Source organism: Meles meles, chromosome 2, assembly GCF_922984935.1.
Source record: "Meles meles chromosome 2, mMelMel3.1 paternal haplotype, whole genome shotgun sequence".
NCBI lineage: Eukaryota > Metazoa > Chordata > Mammalia > Carnivora > Mustelidae > Meles > Meles meles.
This window is the reverse complement of record NC_060067.1, coordinates 138,708,099-138,732,060: the sequence shown is the minus strand read 5'-3', so window position 1 is coordinate 138,732,060 and position 23,962 is coordinate 138,708,099. Positions and strand designations below refer to the sequence as shown.

Here is a 23,962-nt window from a genome sequence, read left to right as displayed (position 1 = left end):
ACTGGACGTCTCTCCAAGGCTATATTATTCCTAAACTTTTTGTTGTACCATGTTGCCCCAAAAGCCAGAACAGTGGCAGGAACAGGGATTTATGGGGTGAGCTTCCAAGAGTTGTCCTTGAGAGAGGACAATTATCAAGTGCAGTCATCAACAAGACAAATCAAGAAGTGGCATAGCGAGCAGAATGTATTTCTGATCAAACTGACTCCTTTCAGTTTTCCATGTTGGTGCCTCTGCCTATCCTTACTGACAGGAAGTAATCACAGCTCGTTTTTCAGTGTCAGGTAGGTAGAGGTAAATCCTATGGTTTTATTCCCCAAACCAGAGACAATTGTATGGCAGATGATAGATTTTTGCCATTTCGCTCATGCTTCTGTATCTCACACTTAGCCCAATCCCCTCAAGCTGCCCTGTAGATTTCCAAGCACTCTGCTTAGACTTCTTTCCAGGGCTCTGCTCTCCTCCAATGACTTAGGAAATTCCCTTGCCCTTTATATTTCCCTTTGGTGCAGGCACAGGAGAAAAGGTCATTCCCATTACTGAGAATCTAGTCCTACTAACATTACTGTAATTGCTTTTTAGGAATGACTGATTGCATGCACTCAGGGGACATTTGCAATATAAAAGGAGAGTTTATCAATCCAAATAGCAAATTACTGGGAGTGTTAGAAACTTGTTTGCAGGTGGCATTCCCAGGGTCACTTGACCTCCTTCAACCATCTCACTCCCACAGCTCCTAGTACAAAACATAGGTCACTGGATTGGGACTACACTGGTGGGAAACTGCCCTTTCCCACGTAAGAGTGTGGAATGTCTTACCGTAAGAGACTGACTATTAGGGACAAATATGGTTATATCTAGGGGTGAAAACATGAATAATAGTCAGGCTGAGGAAATTGCAGGACTGGAGAACATTTGTAAAAGGAGAATTTGCCATCAGTGCATTTGCAAGAGACCTTCTAAGTGAGGGATTACCTGCTCCCTCCCGCCACGGATATATTTACTTACTTTCTTCATAACAGTGATTTTTAATTATTTGCTGCTTTTTCAACTGTCTGAATCCTTTTATCTTTATAGCACATATGTCCTCCCACCCTGAAGCTGACAAACACAGTCCTGATCTAATTTAATACCTACGTTATAGTACGTTTTAGATAGCATATCACCGAGACCATGAACAGCTATGCTAATGTATGAAGTAACAGCACTGCTCGAAACACACTGCTGTTGCCAACACCATAAAATCCTATTTACTTTTGCTTAAAAGTGTTTGATATTGAATTTGTTTTCCCCTGGACTGTAATTAACAACATTCTCAACTGCTTACAAGATTCAATTGACTGGCAATATTAATCACACAACACAGGGAAACTGGCTATTGTATTTGATTTTTTTCCCTTATGTGTTCTTGGCATCTAATCACTGATTAAAACTAAGGAAATGGCTCTTTTTACCATGCTCCATGGACATTTATTTTCTTGGTTTGTTTGGTCTATAAAGATCCCCCCTTCCCATCATGTTGGATCTTGCTTCTAAATTTCTATAGACATGGAATAAAACCAAGAAACAGTATTTCTTGTCAAGAGGAACAGTTTATTCCAGATAATTAAATCCAAGAATGTTCAAAGAAAACACAGCAAGGAGCATAAATTAGGTCCCATCAAGGGATGTAGGTCGTTCCTCATGAATGGATACTGACAAAACAATTTTATGGGAAGCTTTGAAAAGTCATTAACAGTTTTGAAACTTTTGGAAACTAGCACATTTTGTAGAGGAAAGCAACAAGGCTTCGTTTTGTGTTTTTAAAATGTCCTTCAGACATTCACGAATGTTTCATCTTTATATTTGACTGTATTTTGGGGCTTGCATCTAAGATTTCTGCACAGATACTCTTATGAAATCTAGGGTAGATATTTCTTTTTTCCCACTCACATTTACCCAAATATCATTTGGAGAAACAAAGAAAACAGTGTAAATATCAAAACAAAATAAGTTTAGAAAGACAACAATTATCTTTCCAATGACTATAGAACCTCTTTGTTACTCATAAATATTATATAGAACTGTACTGTGTAACAGCACCAGAATCAGACCCTAAACTCCAGGAAGACAATGACACTTTATTTTATTCACTGATTTTACCTTCAGGGAACAAAAATAATTTAGGAATTCCAACTTAAATGAACTTGCTCCCTGATTTATTTATTACTAGGTTGAAATTCCTAAATAATTTTGCATAGCACTTTGCTACTTGCATTTGGAAATTGACTAACAAAATTAAAACTTAGGAAATAGAAGCATAATAAAGATGATTAAGAGAATGGACTCCAAAAGCAGGTGATTTGGGTTTGAGTTTTATGTCTGACAGTCCCTGGCTAGGTGACTAGTCTCATAGCCTTTCTTCATCTGTAAATTGAGGAAAAGAATTATACCTTTGTATACCTTTTTTATACCTTTATAAAGGTATAAAAAATTATACCTTTGTAATTATATAATTACAGAGTGATTACAATGTTTGAAAAGTGACCAATATAGAGTAATTACTTTGTTAGAGATTGTGGTGAATATTATTGTCATTAGTGTATGATTCTGGACTCTTTAGGTATAAATGACTCATGTCAATATACTGATATCATAATGTTTCTAGAAGCCATGTGACAACCTTAACACATTTAGACTGGTTTTAAATCTGCAAATAAAGGAAGAAAAAATATATATATATATCTTGCAATAATATATCTAGTTATGAGTTTGCCTATCTCCCTAGCCACCTTATTTATCACTATACCACCCACTCCCATCACAATTCCTTTCTAATATACCTAGTCCTCACACACACACACACACACACACACACACAGACACACACACACACACACACAATTATGACTAAGTGATACTGGCACACATAGATACACACTTATATTATGATCCCATATCCTGAACTACTTGCAGTTTTCAGATTTCTCTGAGCTTTCGTGTCTCTACCTACATGTCTTTCAATTTGCTGGACCTTCTTCATGACACATCTCCATTTGCCGGTTTTCATGTTGCAGATCTCAGGCTACATACTCTGACCACGATTATATCAGGATGACGCAGATTTAACACTTTGTATGTAGCTACATTATGTTCCTACCATGACTGTGTTTTTATAGGCTGTTAATTACATGAGAAAAGAGACTATGTCTCTGTATTTTCATCTTCTAGCAGCCTGTCTACCATAGTACCTGGCATGTAAAAAGTGTTACATGAACATCTGCCTAAAAATACCTTCTCCCCTCTCTCTCTCCTTCCCTTATCTCCTTATCGCCTTAGTTCCTTCCATTTTTTCCCCTCTCTTTCTCTTACAAATGGGCTCAATACAATAATTAAGGGCAATAAAAAAATGAAACCAAATATATGAAATATATTGCAGTGGTTACTAACATTAATCTTTTCTTCCATAATATTTAAAACCTACTTAAATCTGGGCCTTATTAAAGGACAAATGAGGAGCCCAGAGCCCCAATAAAAGTAGATATTACATGTTAAACATTACCATTGAGCCATATTAAAAATGTGTTTGTTTTTGTGTACATTCAGAAGGAGGAAAAAGGAAGCAGAATTGTATGTTCTGTATCTCAGATGTGTGAAACTTTCTCTTGGAACTTAGAACACCTGTAATACAGCGTTTCTTGCTTTACATCAGATATTCTAAGTGGAATCTTGTTCACTTAAAGTGTTCTGGTGATATGAGCTACAAGGTGCAATTAGGTGAGAACATCTTGTGCATTTATGAGTTTTATTTCTGTACTCCTTACTTGAGCGATAACTTTTTGTGTTTTCTTTAAGGATGAGATAGCTGTAGTGCAAAATAGTAGGCAATGTAGGATTATTTGTAAATCTGAAGAATTGTGAAAAGTGTATATATTTATACAGACATGCATGCATACTTCTTGAGAATTATTCTCTTTTCAAGTTGATATTTGTCAAATCATAAAATAAATTAAATACATTTGTCCATTGAAAGTCATCTTGGGGGCGCCTGGGTGGCTCAGTGGGTTAAGCTGCTGCCTTCAGCTCAGGTCATGACCTCAGGGTCCTGGGATCGAGTCCTGCATCAGGCTCTCTGCTCAGCAGGGAGCCTGCTTCCCTCTCTCACTCTGCCTGCCTCTCTATCTACTTGTGATCTCTCTGTGTCAAATAAATAAATAAAATCTTAAAAAAAAAAAAAAAAGAAAGTCATCTTGGTTCTTTCCACAGTTTGGCGACTATGGCCATTGCTGCTATGAACATTGGGGTAGAGATGGCCCTTCTTTTTGCTACATCAGTATCTTTGGGGTAAATACCCAGTAGTGCAATTGCAGGGTCAGAGGGTAGCTCTACTTTTAATTTCTTAAGGAATCTCCACACTGTTTTCCAAAGTGTCTGCACCAACTTGCATTCCCACCAACAGTGTAAGAGGGTTCTCCTTTCTCCACATCCTCTCCAACACTTGTTGTTTACTGTCTTGTTGATTTTGACCATTCTAACTGGTGTAAAATGATATCTCAATGTGGTTTTGATTTGAATCTCCCTGATGGCTAATGATGATGAACATTTTTTCATTTGTCTGTTAGCCATTTGTGTGTCTTCCTTGGAGAAGTATCTGTTCATGTCTTCTGCCCATTGCTTAATGTGATTATCTGTTTTGTGTGTGTTGAGTTTGAGGAGTTCTTTATAGATCTTGGATATCAGCTCTTTGTCTGTAGTGTCATTTGTGAATATCTTCTCCCATTCTGTGGTTTGCCTCTTTGTTTTGTTGACTGTTTCCTTTGCTGTGCAGAGGGTTTTGATCTTGATGAAGTCCCAAAAGTTCATTTTCACTCTTGTTTCCTTCGCCTTTGGAGACACAAGTCAAGCAGAGAAAGTCAGTTATCGTATGGTTTCACTTACTTGTGGAGCATGAGGAATAACATGGAAAACATGGGGAGATGGAGAAGAGAAGTGAGTTGGGGGAAATTGAAGGGAGAGATAAACAATGAGAGTGGACTCTGAGAAACAAACTGAGGGTTTGGATGGTAGGGGGATGGGAGGTTGGATGAGCTTGGTGGTAGGTATTAAGGAGGGCATGTATTGCATGGAGCACTGGGTGTGGTACATAAACAATGAATTCTGGAATAAACAGAAAAACAAACAAAAACAAATAAACAAAACTGAAAAGAAATAAACAAAAAACAAAAACAAATAAATTAATTAAATACAGGGGATTATCATATTTTATTATTCAAAGTGCATGTATCATGTAGTATCTTGTTTAATATATAATGAAGGAGGTGAATTTCAACCATACTTTTTGTTTTTTCTTTTGATTTTGACGGATATATTTTAATGCAATTTCCTGAATATCAACTCAATTCAGTGCATACTCTTACATGTTTGTTAAGTGTCAGATTTTATTTTAGTCTCTTTTGTGTGGACTTGTTATAACTATGATAATTTGGTCTTTGTTGGTAGGGTGCTAAAAAGGTGTAAAATAGTAATCTACATTATGAAAAATTATAAATTTAAAGTTTTTAATTTTTGGCTACTGGTATCTGAAGTCAACCTTTTCTGACTTCCTAATTGTATATTTTATCTATTAGAGTGCTAATGGGAAAAAAGTCTCACAGTGAGACATGAGCTTAATTAATTAGCAGACACTTCATAAAAGCAACTTGAGCTGTTTTAAAAAATTGTTTATTCTGTAGATTTCTTATTGTGGAAGAATCTATTAGCAGTCATGTAAATTATAATTTTTGTATTGGTTCCTATCATGTGTAATTTAAGAGTGATTTAAAGTTTTCTATTGTGCATAGCTTATGATTAAAACTATAAAATGCACAAGTTGTTTTAAGATTACCTGTATCATAAAATTTTACTGTGATTTATTTTAATGTAAGTTTTAATGTGCAAACCCATTTTCCCATGGTTACATTTGTTGATAGTTCTTACTTTTTGACAACTATAGTCTAAGGGAAGAGAGAATGAACTGATGTATGTCCTAAATCACAAGCACATTAGAAAAAAAGCAGAGAGAGTCAATTATCATATGGTTTCAGTTATTTGTGGAGCATAAGGAATAACACTGAGGATATTAGGAGAAGGAAAGGAAAAGTGAATTGGGAGAAGTAAGAGGGGGAGACGAAGCATGAGAGACTGTGGACTCTGAGAAACAAACTGAGGGTTTTGGAGGGGAGGGGAGTGGGAGGTTGGGTGAGCCTGGTGGTGGGTATTAAGGAGGGCATGTATTGCATAGAGCACTGGGTGTGATGTATAAACAATGAATCTTGGAACACTGAAAAAATAAAATTAAAAAGGAGCAAAATATTGTTACTGATTTTATCTCTGTCATAAGGAAAAATATTTTTGTAATGTAATTTTTTACAACTACCAAATTAGCTAAAAATTTTCAGACATTTAGTGTTGTGGTATTTTATCATTCATTGGATTTACACCATTTTATCTGTAAACAGATGCATGAAGTTTAGGAAATGTGTATAACTGCATCTCCCATATTACAGCAATCAATGTTGTGCAAGGTGTATGGCCCACAAATGGATTCTGGTCCTCAAACTGTGTGCAGGAAGTACAGAAAGAGGGAGTAAGGATTGAAACAAATGCCCTAGCAATCTGAGAGAGAAAAAAAAATTATACTAACTTCAATAGTAATGAATTTGGGCTCATATTTTATGTCTGTTTTTATTTCATCTTTCAAGTAATTCCTCTTATTGTCTTTTGTAAAAGACAAATAAAAGGAATTACTTGAAAGGTTTGTTCTATAGCAGATTTGGAAAAATAAAACAGATTCTTTACCACAGATAGTTTTTGAAGCACTGCTATGTAGTATATTCATACAGAGTGAGGTTTACCGGATCCTGAAATTAAAAAATGAATGAGATTTGAAATACCTTTTCTTGAAAATGTTGACACTAGAATAAGGAAGTGTCAAATGAGGAAAAGAGTTCCCAGACCCCGCTGTGGTTTAACACCTCTCAGAGGGCCCCCAGGGATCCCCATACCTGGTATTTGGGCTCTGAACTTTGGAAGCTGTTGCAATAAACAGACACTAAATTGTGGCATAATTTAGTACCCATAGACTGTTAATATTCCCCTCTTTGAAAAGAAGGGAGGAGGTAATCTCCTCTATTACCAGTGGGCAGGAAGTCAGGTGGATTCCTGGGGACTACTTTTTAGCCACCATTTTCCATATAATTTTTTACTACTGACTCTAACTCTTTGGTATATTGGACTATTTAAAAAAAAAAAAAAAACTACTGGGTTGACTTTTTGGTGATATTGTTACATCAGTGTTTTAAGACATCTGAAATCTAAAACTTAAATATTGGAACAAACCCCAAGACATATATATTACACTAAATTTTTAAATTGAACAAAGCCATGTTTTTTGAAAGTTTTCTGTCTCTGTAATCCTGAAAAGGAAAGAGAAGATAATACTCAAAAAGCAAAGCTGGTAGGGCCAGAATAAATCGTACTTTAGGTCCAAGATTTTGCAAACCAGTGAGCTATGAATGTAAACACTCTTACTATAGATAATAGCAACTATGCATTAGACTCTCCATGTATATATGATGAAATAAATGATAACAATAGCAAAAAAACAAATAAAAAATGCCTTCAAAACAAAAATGAAAATTCAAAGTGAGCAAAACAGCTTCCAGTTTGTGTTTAAAATAGATATTTTCAAAAAAGTATTCATAGGTATTCCATGATAAAGGACCCAGATGAAGTCACTGGAGTTAATTTATAAATATTGTTCCTAACTACTTAGTCTGAAGAGCTTATTTTTTTCTGTGAAAGAGAAAAAAAAGCACAGAAGTATACTCTTGACTCAATAATGAAGTAAATAACACATTTTGTTTCTTAAGATAGCACATTCTAAAAATAATAGTTTGCTTTCATTTATGATTAACTTTATTTTGCACAATATTTAGCTTATATTTTGAATAGTACTACATTGTCATTGACTATATATGCTAAGGATTTATATCAGACTGATAATATGTGTTTAACATTTTTACATTATATAAATTTATTTTTATTTACATTTGGTATGGTGAACAATTCTCATATTTGTACTATATTCAATATTTAGGTAAGTAGTTTTTTTAATCACAAATTATGAATACTCAGAAAGTGTTGTTATAGATACCAAAAGAATATGAAGCAAATAAAGGATGTTAATATTTTATTACATATGTTATTGGCTACTATTTTACTATTAATATTTTACTATTTTGCTCCAATAAGTACAATAACTATAGTTTCAGTTTACTAATCTGAGAAGTTTTCTAGAATTAGAAGCACTTTTATAATACCTACAGGCATTTTTTACTTTAATTTATTCCTTGGTTTCCACTTTATTTTTTTTTTAAACTTGCTTGATTTTTCTTTATATTTTTAAAGATTTTGTTTATTTGACAAAGAGAGAGACTCACAGTAGGCAGAGAGGCAGGCAGAAGGAAAGGAGGAAGCAGGCTCCCCGCTGAGCAGAAAGCCCTGACATGGGGCTCAATTCCAGGACCCTGAGAGGATGATCTGAGCCAAAGGCAGAGGCTCAACCCACTGAACCCCCCAGGTGCCCCTTGGTTTCCACTTTAATCGAGAATCATGATGTCGTATAGAATACACATTTGCAACCTGTTCCTAAAACACTTTTTAAATATAATATATCTAAAGATTTTGAGAATCATATTCTTACTTGCTTACAAATTATATATCTTGATTTCTTGTGCTGAAAATATGGACCACTCACCTTTAGATTCTAGCCAAAGCTAGATGATATATTTATGGTCAGAAGGAGGAAATGAAATACTTGGAAAATTTATAAGCTTTGAGATTTGAGGAATGAATCACACAGATCCAGAACATTAAACACCATAAACAGTTTTTCTTCCTTCAAAAAATTTTCTTTCCCTATGCGGAAATAGGTATCCTATTAAATATTGTTTTCTCATTTTTATTTTTATCTGTTTTTATTTATTTTTAAAGATTTATTTATTTATCTGACAGAGACAGAGATCACAAGTTGGCAGAACAGCAGGCAGAGTGAGAGGGAGAAATAGGCTCACTGCTCAGCAGAGAGCTTGATTCGGGGTTTGATTCCAGGACCCTGAGATCATGACCTGAGCCGAAGGCAGAGGCTTAACCCACTGAGCCACCCAGGCACCTCTGTTTTCTCATTTTTAAATAAATGTTCTTTTATGGGCGGCAGCACAGTATAGGATAGTAGTACAGGGGTCTTTCTCAGCAGAAGACCAGCTTGGCAAAGGACTTCCCACTTCTTGGCCTCTGGTCTCAGTCGTAACTACTCTCTGCTGTGGGAAGCACCTGAGCAGGCGTAAACAATGTGTCAAAAGATGGTTGTGGCTGTGTTCCACTAACACTTCAGTTATAAAGCAGAGGTGGAGCCTGGCCCATGAGCCTTAGTTGCTGATTTGTGGTATGGGGAAATGTTTAAGCATACAGGCTCTCGACCCTACTTCTGGGGTTCAAATCCCACCTCTATTTCTAACCTGCTATGTAAGCTTGAGTAGATTACTAAGTCTCTCTGCTTCGTTTTCCTCATTTGTAAAATAAGAGTGATGTTAGAAACACTTACCCCTTACAGATGCTCAGAATAAAGTGCTTAGAACAGCTCCCAGTATAGGGTCAGAGAGCAGTGACTTTAAGCCACTGTTTTACTCAATTTCTTTACGTGTGTTAGTTAGTGTCCTTATACTTATAATGAAGATTCCCAGTATTTAAAAGTCCTTATTCTTTACTTATTAAGACAAAGTATTTTTTTTGCATTTTCCCTGATATTAATGAATTATGAGTTTTGTGTATCAAGGAGGGAGTTTAACTTCAATTTGCAGAGATTTTCAGAGACAGATGAGGAATTTGCTCAGTGGCACTGCCCTTTCACACAATTCATTTTATTTATATGTTTAATCTGTGGTGAGTCAGGGAGCATAAAGTGTTTTCTAAAAAATAAAGGACTCATCAAAGTGTTATAAATGAATTCTTTCAGGGTCCTACGACATCACTTAGAAAAATGAGTGGTACTTGGGTAATAAATGCAACATTTGGGGCCTGAAGCAGATAGTTTGTCTCAATAGATAATTCCTTTATATCTAGACAAGCTTACTTACTCTATCTTATGATCTAATCATGTGTTAAGTGTTTCTGTACAGGGAGGTTTCCCCTTTTGTGAAATATACTGGCATAACTATTAGACAAGGCATTCTTCCTATCATATGGTGAATGTGTAAATGAGTTTGTCATAATATATAGCATATTTCCAAAAAAAAAAAAAAAAGCAGATTTCCATTGCTATTTTTTAGCTCATAGAACTAGCAGTGCATCATGAATTGGCTTAGCTATTGAAACACAGTAAGCAGTAAGTGTTCCTGTTAGGGAAATTCTGCAGTTTTGTACAAGAGGGTTTGGGCAACATAATCACAAAATACAGAAATCCTAGGAAATTTATCTTTCTCCTCCTCAACACAGATTCACATGATTGGCATCGTAGTGTCTTTACTTCTGTGGACGTATAAAAAGGCTGAAAGAGTTTTTGTCAATAAGCGGAGCTATCGCTTATTATACTCCCTCGCTTTGATTCTAGAGATTGGAATCAAAAAACAAAATTGTTGTCAAAAGGTTAAAAGTTAGGGATCTTCCTGTATTTTGTATTTCCCCTAAATATCAATCTTTTGCTGATCTACTTGTTCCATGGGAATAAATGGAATCCTTCAGTGTGGGACTTTTGTCCCAGGCTCTCCTCCCATGAAAAGGACTAGGGGCCAGAAACACTCTGCCTAATTCTGATGTGTTTGTGTCCTCTGAGCCTGAATTTCTCCAAATGAAGGCATTTCTTGCAGTTTTCCAAATCCCAGGTTGGCTTATTTTTTATCTAAATTGAAGCTTGAGAACAACCAATATTCACACAAAGCTTTTGAGACAAAAGAAATTGTGCCTGAATGAACACTTATGTGAAAATACTTTTATTTCTTATTCTGGCAAAATTCCTAAGGTAATGAGGTGAAACAATTTTCAGAAAAAAAAATCTAGTGATGTGAGAACAAAAAGAAAAATATCTAAAAATAGTTAATAGGCTAACTACTTTGCTTTTCTAAACTATGTCAGATCCCCACAATGGCCAAACATTGACATTGCTCTTATCCAAAAGAATTAGGTTCATGGTTTACATTATAATTTTTTAGATTGCTATGGCCCCAAACTAACCCAACATGATTGTGTTACTCTATTTTCCCCCAATATTTATATTTCTTATTTGTAAAGCAATCTTAGAATATGGCATACTTCAAATAAGATCAAAATCGTTACTTTTTTAATTAAGTTTTTAATTTTAGTTCTAGTATGCTTAACATACAATGCTATAATAGTGTCAATATAGTGTACCATATAGTGATTCAAGTCTATACATTTCTCAGTGCTCATCATGATATACGCTCTAAATCCCTTTCACCTATTCCCCCATCCACCTCCCCTCTGGTGACCATCAGTTTGTTCTCTGTGGTTAAGAATCTGTTTCTTGATTTGTCTTTCTCTCTCTCTCTCTCTCTTTTTTCCCCTTTGTTAATTTGTTTCATTGTTTCTTAGTTCATTTGTTTAAATTCTACATATAAGTGAAATTGTATATTTGTCTTTCTCTTATTGACTTATTTCACTTCACATTATACTTTCTAGCTCCATCCATGTCGTTGCAAATGGCAAGATTTCATTCTTTTTTTTTTAAATTTTTTTTCCATTTTATTTATTTTTTCAGCGTAACAGTATTCATTCTTTTTGCACAACACCCAGTGCTCCATGCAAAACGTGCCCTCCCCATTACCCACCACCTGTTCCCCCAACCTCCCACCCCTGACCCTTCAAAACCCTCAGGTTGTTTTTCAGAGTCCATAGTCTCTTATGGTTCGCCTCCCCTCCCCAATGTCCGACTGACTAGTATTCCATTGTGTATATATCCCACATCTCTTTATCCATTCATCTATCAATGGACACTTGGGTTGCTTCCATTATTCGGCTATTGTAGGTAATACTGCAATAAAATAGAGATACATATATCTTTTCAAATTTGTGGTTTTATATTATTTGGGTGAATACCCAAGCAGTGCAGTTACTGGATTGTAGGGTAGTTCTATCTTTAAATCTTTCTCCAGCGGCCGCACCAGTTTGCATTCCCACCAACAGTGCATGAGGGTGCCCTTTTCTTCACATCTTTGCCAAATCTTGTTTTTTATGTTTTTGATTTTAGTCAGGTGTGATTTCTGACAGGTGTGATGATTGTGTTATTCTGAAGGAAGTTATTTAAATATGGTTAATATTTTACCTCTGTCTACCTATGTATCATTTATCTATCTATCTCCGCTTAATTCCTGCTCATCTGTACAAATGCTTGGTATTTCTAACACGGTGTGTTGCATCACACATGTTGCTTTCACATTGTTGAGCTTCAGTGCTAATGATGCAAGTCTCAGATCTATTCCTTCCTTTACTTCAATTTGATATTTATACGGATGTAGGCACTGTGGCAGAGAAAACTTACCGTATCTTTTTGGGGGATGTTACTGATAGCTCTGCTACTTCAGAAGGGTCTACAGTGGTAGCAGAAAACTTGACTTCTTGCATTAACTCAATCATAAATGGTGGGTTTTTAAAAAAAATGTTCACTACAGCTAATGTTTGATATTTTGGAGGGCATTCCTTTCAAAAATGTTATGAGGAGTTCATAGTTCTTTTCTAAGCAATCACAAAAACTAAAGAACTTTGTTAGCAGTAATGAAAGGTTGTCCAATGGTCATGTTGCTCAGAGATACTAACAGAGATAAAACCGATAATTCCAATTAGCAAGTATGTTTCAGTAGCTCCTTTACGTCAAATATTGTGTGGATATTTATATTTTTTATAACTAATCCGCACAGCACCTTTGTCAGTGAGGCAAGCATTTTTTTCCCCCAACTTGAGTCACAGAATCTGAGGTTTACATCATTTTCCTTCTCTTTCTTTTTCTTTCTTTCTTTCTTTCTTTCTTTCTTTCTTAGATTTTATTCATTTGAGAGAGAGAGAGAGAGAGAGAGAGAGTGAGCGAACATGGGCAGTGGAGAGGGTCAGAGAGAGAGGGAGAAGCAGACTCCCCATAAAGCAGGAAGCCTGATGTGGAACTCATCTCAGGACCCTGAGATCATGATCTGAGCTGCAGGCAGATGGCTAACTGACTGAGGCACCCAGAAGCCCCTGTTTATATCATTTTCTAAAGTAATACAGCTAATAAGTGGTAAAGTCAGACTTAAATTTAAGTCTCTTGTCTTTAAATACACCACTCATTCTCATTGTCTAGTTTAATTTTGTGTTTTGTCTTGTTTCATTATGCTTCAAGGAGAACTTCAAACTCCTCTCCATGCTTTGAATGAGTACAAGACATCATCCCCACACAGTTGAAATGTACCTTAAAAAAAAAAATGTTATTAAATGAGCGTATTACGATGTTCAGCCAAAGTTTTGAGACTTGAGTGGAAGGATTTAATTTGAAAGCTTAATTTTCCAAGGATTCTATCGTTCTATAATTTTTTTAAAAGATTTTTATTTATGGGGCTCCTGGGTGGCTCCGTGGGTTAAGCCTCTGCCTTCAACTCAGGTCATGATCTCAGGGTCCTGGGATCGAGCCCCACATCGGGCTCTCTGCTCCATGGGGATCCTGTTTACTCCCCTCTCTCTGCCTGCCTCTCTGCCTTGTTGTGATTTCTCTCTGTCAAATAAATAAAATATTTGAAAAAAAAAGATTTTTATTTATTCATTTGAGAGAGAGAGAAGGCACAAGAAGGGCAGAGAGGCAGGAGAAAGCAAACTCTCTGCTGAGCCGGAGCCCGATGCGGCGCTCAATCACAGGAGCCTGGGATCACCACCTGAGTCAAGGGCAGATGCCCAAACATCTGAGCCACCCAGGCGCCCCTCATTCTATAATTTTTTACAAAGATATTTTTAAAAGAGCCTAAGCAATCAGTATTTATTTAATCATCCAGTGGTGTTATCGTCTTTTCATCTGATCCTAGAAAATTTATTGCATAACCCGTCAGTGTAGACTTCCATAAATGCCACCGTCTTAACATAACCCTATCCCAACCTAAATGCAAGATTGACAGAGATGATTGCTGAAGTTTTTCTTTTGTTTTTTCTTCTTCTTTGATCTGAAATTGGTAAGGTGGGAATACAGAAAGTGGTGATGAGTGATTAGTCACAATAAAGAAGAGCTTTTACAACAATTTAAAATTTTTGAATAAGTTACTTAGGAAGTGTACTTATTTCCATAATTAAAAGGTGCTACATTTTCCTTTTTGTACAAAAGGGGGTTTTAGCAAAGAGGTTAGAAAGAAGGTTCAAAGAATCTCCACCTAATCTTTTTAGATTCCTGGGTTCTTAGATTTCCAATGCATTGACTTTAGTGGGTTTAAGAGTGTGGAGTTTAGAAATGTTTAGTCAAGGAGCCTCACCATGATGTACCACTCTGTCTTACTATAGTGAAAATAGCTTATTAATTTCAACAGTTAAATGTGTTTTATTGACCATAAAATATGATATAGCTTATTAATTTGAACAGTTAAATCTGTTTTATCTACCATAAAATATGATATGTGTGTAGTTCATCTACAAGGCTTTTAAGGTGGTAAAACAGTAAATACAATTGAGTTGGTCAATGTGTTTGGTTTTTAAAAAATCTTTTAAGTACACATTGCCCCACCTTAGTGTTGTATAGTCATGTTTATTAAATATACATATAGTAAGTATATTGTAATGATTCTTTTCCATATTAGATATTTAAATTTTAGGCAAGATTTTAATTAGGTGTGCATTTTTTTTCAAGCTTCCAATTGCATTTTGATGAACTCCTTAGATATTCAATTATCATGTGGCAGATTTGCATAAAGTCTATTTATACTATGTGGGCTAAAGCACACTCACTTGGTATTTTTGCTGCTGTATCGATTTACTATTGAAATGTACTAGTGGAAAATGAAGTTGTATAACTGGAAACTGGTAAGATACTTTTGTAGCTTATTAGCTTAGGGCAATTACTGCATGTTCTATTACATATTGAATTGCAATTGAAAGTATTGTTTTATAATATTTAGGTGAAGTGACAACCAAATATAATTAAATTATTAAACATTGACTTGCAATGAAAATGAGCAAACTTACTGAAAAACATGTCTATAACATGTAAACAATGTGTTCCCTTTTGATAACTATTGTTTTTCTCTTGTTCCTTTTTTTATTTTTTATTTATTTATTTATTTATTTATCTATTTATTTATTTATTTATTTTATACTTTGCTGCTTGCCATTACAGGAAGTAGAGGTTTGTATTCAGCTTCTGTATTTCATATTTTAGTTTAGATTTTATAAGAGTCTTTACAATTTAATTACTCATAGACACTCAACTCACATTCTTTTCCTCCTCAGGATGATTATTTCCACACTTGGAGTCCAGGAAAAGCCTTCGACCAGGGTAAGAATCTAATTGTTTTAAAATAAAAAACTTTACATATTTATAATCACTATATGTTCAACATGATATTTGTTGTTGATTAGATTCTTAAAATACTAAGTAGGAGAGCATCTTTAGGTAATGGAAAAGTTTGTACAATAGTTAATTTCATTACAGAATAGTGTAGTCAGTAATAAGTGAATAAGATATCATGATTATGTCAGAAGGTCTTTTTTTTTTTTTTATTTGTTTATTTACAGCATAACAGTGTTCATTGTTTTGGCATCACACCCAGTGCTCCATGCAGTACGTGCCCTCCCTATTACCCACCACCTGGTTCCTCAACCTCCCACCCCACCCCTGTCCCCGCCGCCCCTTCATAACCCTCTGGTTGTTTTTCAGAGTCCATAGTCTCTCATGGTTCATCACCCCTTCCAGTTTCCCTCAACTCCCTCTCCTCTCCATCTCCCCATGTCCTCCATGTTATTTGTTATGCTCCACAAATAAGTGAGACCATATGATACTTGACTCTCTCTGCTTGACTTATTTCGCTCAGCATAATCTCTTCCAGTCCCGTCCATGTTGCTACAAAAGTTGGGTATTTGTCCTTTCTGATGGAGGCATAATACTCCAGAAGGTCTTTTATTTTTAGATACATAGCTTAGATTACTGATTTGGGCTTCTGAACTTTATCCTGCCCATTTTTGTTAGCTAATCCAAATCTCTTCATCCAGTTTTCAAATACAATCAAATGCATTCAGTAGGACATAGATTTATTTGTGCAAAATTTCAAGACAAATGACTTTGCAGTCTATGTTTCAGTTAATAAAAGCTTTCATTTAAAACAACACAGCCTGATAATTCTACTCAGCTCAGGTCTTAGTAAGACCCAAAAGGGAAAGTCCTATATAATACAAAGGTTCTCCCACCTCCATACCCATTTTGTACATCTGGTTATGTACTTGAGAGTGAGAAGCAGGAAAGATGCATGGGAAAGGAAGATGTGAAATGGAAACTTCAAGTGCAATGCAATCATAATTATATAAGTAATTAAACATATTTGTTTGCTAAATTCTACAATATTAGAACCAGAGACTCATCCTTTTTAAGTCTGGTACAAAAGAAATTTCTACTTTACATTAACTATAATAACCTTACAACAAATATTACTTCCTGAAGTAAGACCATTTAAAAACAGAAATCATTTTTAAGAATGAGTTGTAATATGTTATTAAGAGAATCTTAGGGAATTTTGGTATGTCCCCAAATTTTTGATTAATATGTGCAATGACTGCTACAACAGCTAGTCTCTCTGATTACCAACCTGGACGGACCTAGTTGGGGACTGTCATCAACATTGATATTTGCCTTCAGTCTGAAACAGTCATTCACATCCAATCCTCCTTTTAATATTAATTTTTTCTGCTATACTTCATGTGATTTCACTGTGATTACCCAGAGTGTTTATTTGTGGAGTCTGCATTTTACAATTCTAAAAAAGTATTTCACTAATAATTTAAGTCAAGCCAAATGTACTAAAAAACAGGCAATAAAAAAACAATGACATACAGACCGAGATATATTTGCAAACTTCCTTGGGAAATGAATTTTTATGATGGAATCATAAACCTTGAAATAAACAGAATTATCTGTGAAATGGGTGTTAACACTTAAATTTGCCATACTTAGTGCATCCAGTTGCAATGAAGATGGTTTGGGTTTTGTGTGTGTGTGTCTGTGTGTGATAATTTGTTGAACTACAATTTATCTCCTGTTAAAAAAATGAAGAAAAAAAAAGATTGCTATAAGGAGGTTTCCAAACCTTGGTAAGATTGACTTAGTTTAATTTTCAAAGAGATTTTTAACCTACTAATTTGTCAAAAATATCATATTTATCAGACAAAGAGAAGCTCATGACATAATATTAGCTAATGGTTAGAATGCCCAATATCCCCTCACTATTCTAAGTATTCAACATATGAGCTCATTTAATCTTTGCAATAAACCCTGTCAAGTAGATGAGGAAGGTGAAACACTTAAGCTTAAACTCCTACTCAAGGTCATGTTCCTGTAGAGTGGCAGAGTCAGAATTTGGATCTAGGCAATCTGACCCCTGAGCGCCATTTCCTAACTACTATGTGACACTCTCACTCATATAATACCATTAAAACAAAATCATGTATTAGTGGTATTTTGGAGTTTCTGTTTTAAAAATGAATGTTTGTTTGAGTGAATGTTAGAAATAGAGCTAGTAGCTGTGCTTCTACATTTTAAATAATATTTTGTAGATTATCAGAGCCAAGGTTTTAGTTGATTGAACATACACAGTTGATAAACATGTATAGGAAAGTTTAGTATCAAAAGAAAAAAAAGGAAAATGGAAAAAAAAATAGATTGAGATGCATGTATTTGTTTTGGCCTTGAGTTATATTATCTAACCCATTGGTAGACCATACTGAGGAGTGAGGAAAAATTATCCTGTCCTCATCCAGCTTTGAATAACATAGACAGTGTGCATCACTTGGATAGAAGAGACTTGAGATAAGTTGATTTCTAATGCTTCTTGGTTTTCTTGATGAAAGAATATTCTGTTAAGTACTATTTTCAAAATCTGATTACAGTAATTTATAACTTTTTAGAAGTATTTATAATTTTTAATATATTTTCATGCTATATGGACATCCATATCACATATTAGTATACATTGATTTTCTGCAGTTTCTTTTTGGGGGACGTTTGCATATTTCTTGAAAAGAATGAAGAAAAAGTTGCCTTAGTTTTACTTTTTTTAGCATTGTATTTTTTATGCTGATACTTATACCATTTTTACCACATACATTTTAAATTGTATCTTGCTTTCTTTTCTACGCAATGGTCCTCAAAATATGCAGAAATTAAAGGATTACTGATGGAAAAAGTAATGTTTCATGACAGAAATGGTGCAGTTTCTCATTGCCAAACCATTTCTACAGGTATGCATAAATATGCACATGCATACATACATAAGCATATACATAATTTGCACATGCATAGACACACATATTTGCATGTATAAGCTTTCTTCTAGTTAAAACTCACTGATTGTTGAGATAAAGTTTATCTAACTTGTGGTTTAAATTTTTTTTTTTTTTAATTTATTTGACAGACAGAGATCACAAGTAGGCAGAGAGACAGGCAGAGAAAGAGGAAGGGAAGCAGGCTCCCTGCTGAGCAGAGAGCCAGATGCGGGGATCGATCCCAGGACCCTGGGATCATGACCTGAGCAGAAGGCAGAGGCTTAACCCACTGAGCCACCCAGGCGCCCCCTAACTTGTGGTTTAACTGTGACAAAGTTTTCATCTTGTGAGTTTCTTTCCATAAATCGGAATGTTTCTAGATTGTTTTTTTGGTTTACAGTAAAACAGCAAGAGTTTTGGGAAAATATAATAGATTCAAGTAAATTTCAGTAAAACCATTTTGGTGATGGTAAAATCTGCTTTATAATAAAGGAAAGCATACTGATGCCAAAAATAAATTTCTTTTTATTTCTCCACATAGAATTTTCTGTGCCATTACTTCTGCTCATTAGTGTGGCTAATCATGAGTTGACACACAGGAATTGACAAAGAATATTAATGAGGAGATGCTTCATCTTCTTAAATATGACATGAAAACTTAATGTTTACTATGACAAAGTTAAAGGGGAAATGCATGGATGAACCTGGAGTGGTAGCGTGATAAATATTTTAAACAATTTAATAAAGACTTTAAATAGATAGGCTGTAGCTTAAAACAAACAAACAAACAACAGGTTTTTTTTTTTTTTTCTTTTCATTTCATTAACCTTGCCTTGTTTTTGGTTACGGATTAATTTGGGTTTATAACAGATAAGTTAATGAAATTTTTAACAGGAATTCCTGTCAGTTGTTTAGAGAATCTACAGGTACTAAAGTGCTATCTGTACAGGGAATACCTTTTATTCAAAAATTCTTTTTCTTCGTGATAGGATATTCAAGTCCCCTGAGATGAAATAGCTGTAAGCAAAATATATTTTGTATATATTTTCCTAATTTTATTATCCAATCCAGCCTGGAGTGGTTCCACTTGGTATTCCTCATGGCAGTGAATTATAATCAATAGACTAATAGTAAAGAAGCTAAATTTAAATAGATGGAGAGATTTCAAAACAAATCAATTTCACTTTATTGATGTGTTTCTCCTGCTGAGGTGGATTTCTGAAGTTCGGAAAGGAGGGGGAGGATTGTGCCTGTGACTTAGATCAGGATCCTTCAGCCGTTTCACAGCAAACCAGTCAGCGGCTCTCTTCTTAAATCTGGACCGCTGTGCGAAGGTCAGCCTGAATTCTTCTGGCTCATTGGTGGCATGTAATTCAACAAAAGTTCCTCGGCAAGTGGTGTGCTAGGAGGCCATTGCTAAACTCAAACTGCTGAGTCTAGGCAGGAGAGAGACATGTGCACATGTGCGCATTTTATCGATAATATCGATATATCGGTACTATTTTGTATTACCGACGCTCTCTCTCTCCATTCTTGCAAGGATAGGTGGGAAGTGAGAATAAAGACTGCACTCTTTGAAAAGTCAGTGGGATGCTAAACGTTATACTTACACATTGTTTATTCTCTTTTCAGGATCAGTTCGTAGAGCTTCATTTGATTCCCATAAATTTTATCATCCTTTGCAAAACATCTCACATATACCAACAGTCAGATCCTGACATGTCCCTTTGCAGTCGGTCTCTGGTTACAAAGGAAAAGCTTTTGAGATTTCCTCTGGAGTTTTTACTCCCTTCAATGAACAGAGCTGTTCATTGTATTATGGCCGTAATTATTTTTGAAACTGAGTAAGACTAGTGTTTGAGAAAGCACACCCCCAAATTATCTTTCCCTTCGTAAACTATACTACCATACTTTTTAAGACGTAGTACATGTGTATTGCAAAATGGAGGTAGTGGCTCTCTCCCAGATGACTTTAATTTTCACTTGTCTACATGAGGATCTTTTTTCTTTTTTTAATATTCTTGGATGGTATTTATTGATAGTAGTCTGAAACAATAGATAGATCTGATCCATGCTTCACAATAGGGGCATGGTAGTATCATAATGCTGCTTTGTGTCAGTACTTGGGGCCTTTTGGCACTTTTCTAGTGGAGAAATTGGTGTTCTCAGAATTGAAATTCAGTGGGGACCATATGCAAAGATAATTATATGATCACAATATTTTCTAAAAATGCTTTCAATAATTTAAAATGTAAATTCTGAACTGTGATTTGATCTGAATCATTATTTGATCAACTCACAAGAATTGATTTAGTATTTTTGTATCATTTTGGACAAATTACTTGTTAGGTATTCAAGTGCTAATAGCTGTGTCAATTTGCATCCTACATTAGTTATATCATTCATGGTGGCAGCCTTGGCTCATAGAAGCCTTCTAGAAAATCACACAAAAAGGGGTGCCTGGGTGGCTCAGTGGGTTAAAGCCTCGGATAGAGCCCCGCATCGGGCTCTCTGCTCAGCAGGGAGCCTGCTTCCCTTCCTCTTTCTCTGCCTGTCTCTCTGCCCACTTATGATCTCTGTCTGTCAAATAAATAAATAAAATCTTTTAAAAAATCAAACAAAAAAAGTAATATTCAGCCTAGAAATGAACAGTGCCACTTTATTTATTCTGTCAGGTTTAGGACGTAACACTACATAGGGCATATAACCAAGAAATGTATTTTCTCTTTTTACTCAATTTTGATTTTTTTGAGAATGGTATTTAACTTGTTTTACCCCCACAATCTAGGAAAACAAATATAGGAGTATTCCATAAAATGTAGGAATCAGGAATCTTACATTGCTCTATTCTGTCAGTGCTATTTTCTCAGTTGAATAATAAATACTGCATAAAGGTTTGCATTTTTAATTTACAAGATAGAATCAAGATCAATAAAGCTTCATTTGGTTCATATCACAGTAGCTTACATACATATGTAAGAAGGCAAATTATATTTATTTCTTTTCAATGACCTTATGTTACTAACTTGTGAATCAAATTTATAGAGCAAGAAATTGATTACATATACCTTAAAGATGCTCAGATTTCAAGAAATAAGATTTTTATCTCATACTTTGTTAACATAGTAATAAGTATTATGAAAATTGAAAAAAACAGTAGCTATATAGGAAGTCACATTTTTTTAAAAAGATTTTATTTATTTGACAAATGGAGATCACAAGTAGGCAGAGAGGCAGGCGGTGGTGGGGAGCAGGCTCCCTGCCAAGAAGAGAGCCCGTCATGGAGCTTGATCCCAGGACCCTAGGATCATGACCTGAGCCAAAGGCAGAGGTTTTAACCCACTGAGCCACCCAGGCACCCCAGGAAGTCATATTTTTAATAAGAAACTTCCGCTGGTTACAAAGTTGATGTTCATTCCTGCCAACACATGAAATTTGCTAAGCATCTTATAAAAAGTACAGTTACTAATCTGGGTAGATTCTGGGCTCTTCGTGTATGTCTTTGTGTGTGTGTGTGTGTGTGTGTGTGTGTGTTAATTTTTACCTGGGTGGCTCAGTGGATTAAGCCGCTGCCTTCGGCTCGGGTCGTGATCTCAGGGTCCTGGGATCGAGCCCCGCGTCGGGCTCTCTGCTCCTCAGGGAGCCTGCTTCCTCCTCTCTATCTGCCTGCCTCTCTGCCTACTTGTGCTCTCTCTCTGTGTCAAATAAATAAATAAAATCTTAAAAAAAAAAGAGTTATAATAAATTATATATAGCATAAACTTTACTATTTTGACCATTTTTATGTGTATCAGTCAGTGGTATTAATTCACATTTTTGTGAAATTACCACCACTTTCTCTCTCCAGAGCACTTTTCATCTTCCCAAACTAAAACACTATACCCATTAAATCCATTTTCCTCTCTTCCGAGTTCTTGGTACACAGCGTTCTACCTCCCATTTCTATGAATTAGACTATTCTAAGTATGTCCTATAAGTGGAATCATAGAGAATGTGTCCTTTTGTGACTGACTTATTTTACTTAGCATTATGACCACAGGGCTCATCCACATTGCAGAATGTCAGAATTCCCTTCTTTTTAAAAGCTAAGTCATAGTCTATTGTAAGTATACACTACATTTGTTTCCCCATTCATACATTGATGGTTACTTGGGTTGCTTCCACATTTTGGTTATTGAAAAGATATAACTATGAATATTGACATACAGATGTCTATTTGAATCTCTGCTTTCAATTCTTCTATATATATACTTATAAGTGGAATTGTTGGATCACATAGTAATTCTATGTTTAATTATTTGAGGAATCACCGTATCATTCTCCATAGTGGCTGTACCATTTTACATGCCCACCAGAAATACAGAAGAGTACTAATTTCTCCACATCCTCACAACACTTGTTTTGTTATGTGTGTGTGTGTGTGTGTGTGTGTGTGTGTGTGTTTTAATAATATTCATCCTAATGGGTGTAAATGTGTTTGTCTTTTAACCTCTACAGTTTATTATTTTAAGCAGATACAGTTGAAAATCACAGAGTATAAGCAACGCCTTATCACAATAATTCTCCTCAGTGATTCTGTTTTGTAGTACAAATAGATTTTTTGTCGAGATGGCTGTTTTTTGAAGGCAATCACAAATGTCAGGGAATTTTAAATAACCTAGTCACCTTTTCAGATCTGATGCCAGAAGCAAGTGCTAAAAAGGTTTGAGAATGTATTGTGTGTATCAAGGAAGTCCCCAAAAACAAAATCATCATTTCCATTGAACAAGTACTTCCTCTGTGTCAGGTATTATAAATAAGACAATCACTGTACTAATCTTAAAGGTAAATGTGTTTCTTAATTTTCAGAGGAAACTGAAATTGAGAGGTGTTAATAAAGGTGACGGAAGTGTTGTAGTTGGGTTTGAAACCTTGCTATCAGTGGATTGAAGCTCATTTGCTCTTTCATTATGCAACATGGCTTTAGATTTAGCTCATCTGTGTGCACATCTTTGGTCTGTGTCTCCACTCAGAGATACATCTTTTTCATAAAAAAACATGGTAGGAATGACACAGGGAAACATGGGTAGCTGAAAGGTCAACCATCAGGTACACATTGGATCACATTTAGAATTGCTCCACTACAGAGGAAAGGAGGTGTTTGTAACTTGTATTCTAATTTTCAGAATGGAGGAATATAGATTTTTAAACTCAGTTATAGAATTGTTATCTAATAAGTACAAGGGTTGTTGCTTTGGGGTGTATTTTCATCACTTGGGAATAACTTAAGCATATCTGTGAGACAAGAATGTATTTCAAAGATGTACAAAAGCTCCTGAAGGAGACCTTCTTGGAAGTTACTTTTCTTTTTCTTTTATTTTTTTTAAGATTTTTAAAATTTATCTCTTTTTTATTTTATTTTTTTAGTGTTCCAAGATTCATTGTTTATGCACCACACCCAGTGCTCCTTGCAATACGT

General features: G+C 35.2%; 1 protein-coding gene across 2 annotated transcripts in view; it reads left to right on the top strand.

Moving 5' to 3' along the window:
- SPOCK3 (SPARC (osteonectin), cwcv and kazal like domains proteoglycan 3) overlaps positions 1 to 23,962 on the top strand; it is a 517,993-nt gene that overhangs the window by 155,819 nt on the left and 338,212 nt on the right. The window contains exons 3-4 of one of the 2 annotated variants that reach the window (XM_045985852.1): positions 15,371 to 15,379; positions 15,484 to 15,529. In XM_045985852.1, the coding sequence (XP_045841808.1) occupies positions 15,371 to 15,379; positions 15,484 to 15,529 (55 nt within the window). The remainder of the gene's footprint in view (positions 1 to 15,370; positions 15,380 to 15,483; positions 15,530 to 23,962) is intronic. The other variant, XM_045985859.1, reaches the window with a different exon arrangement.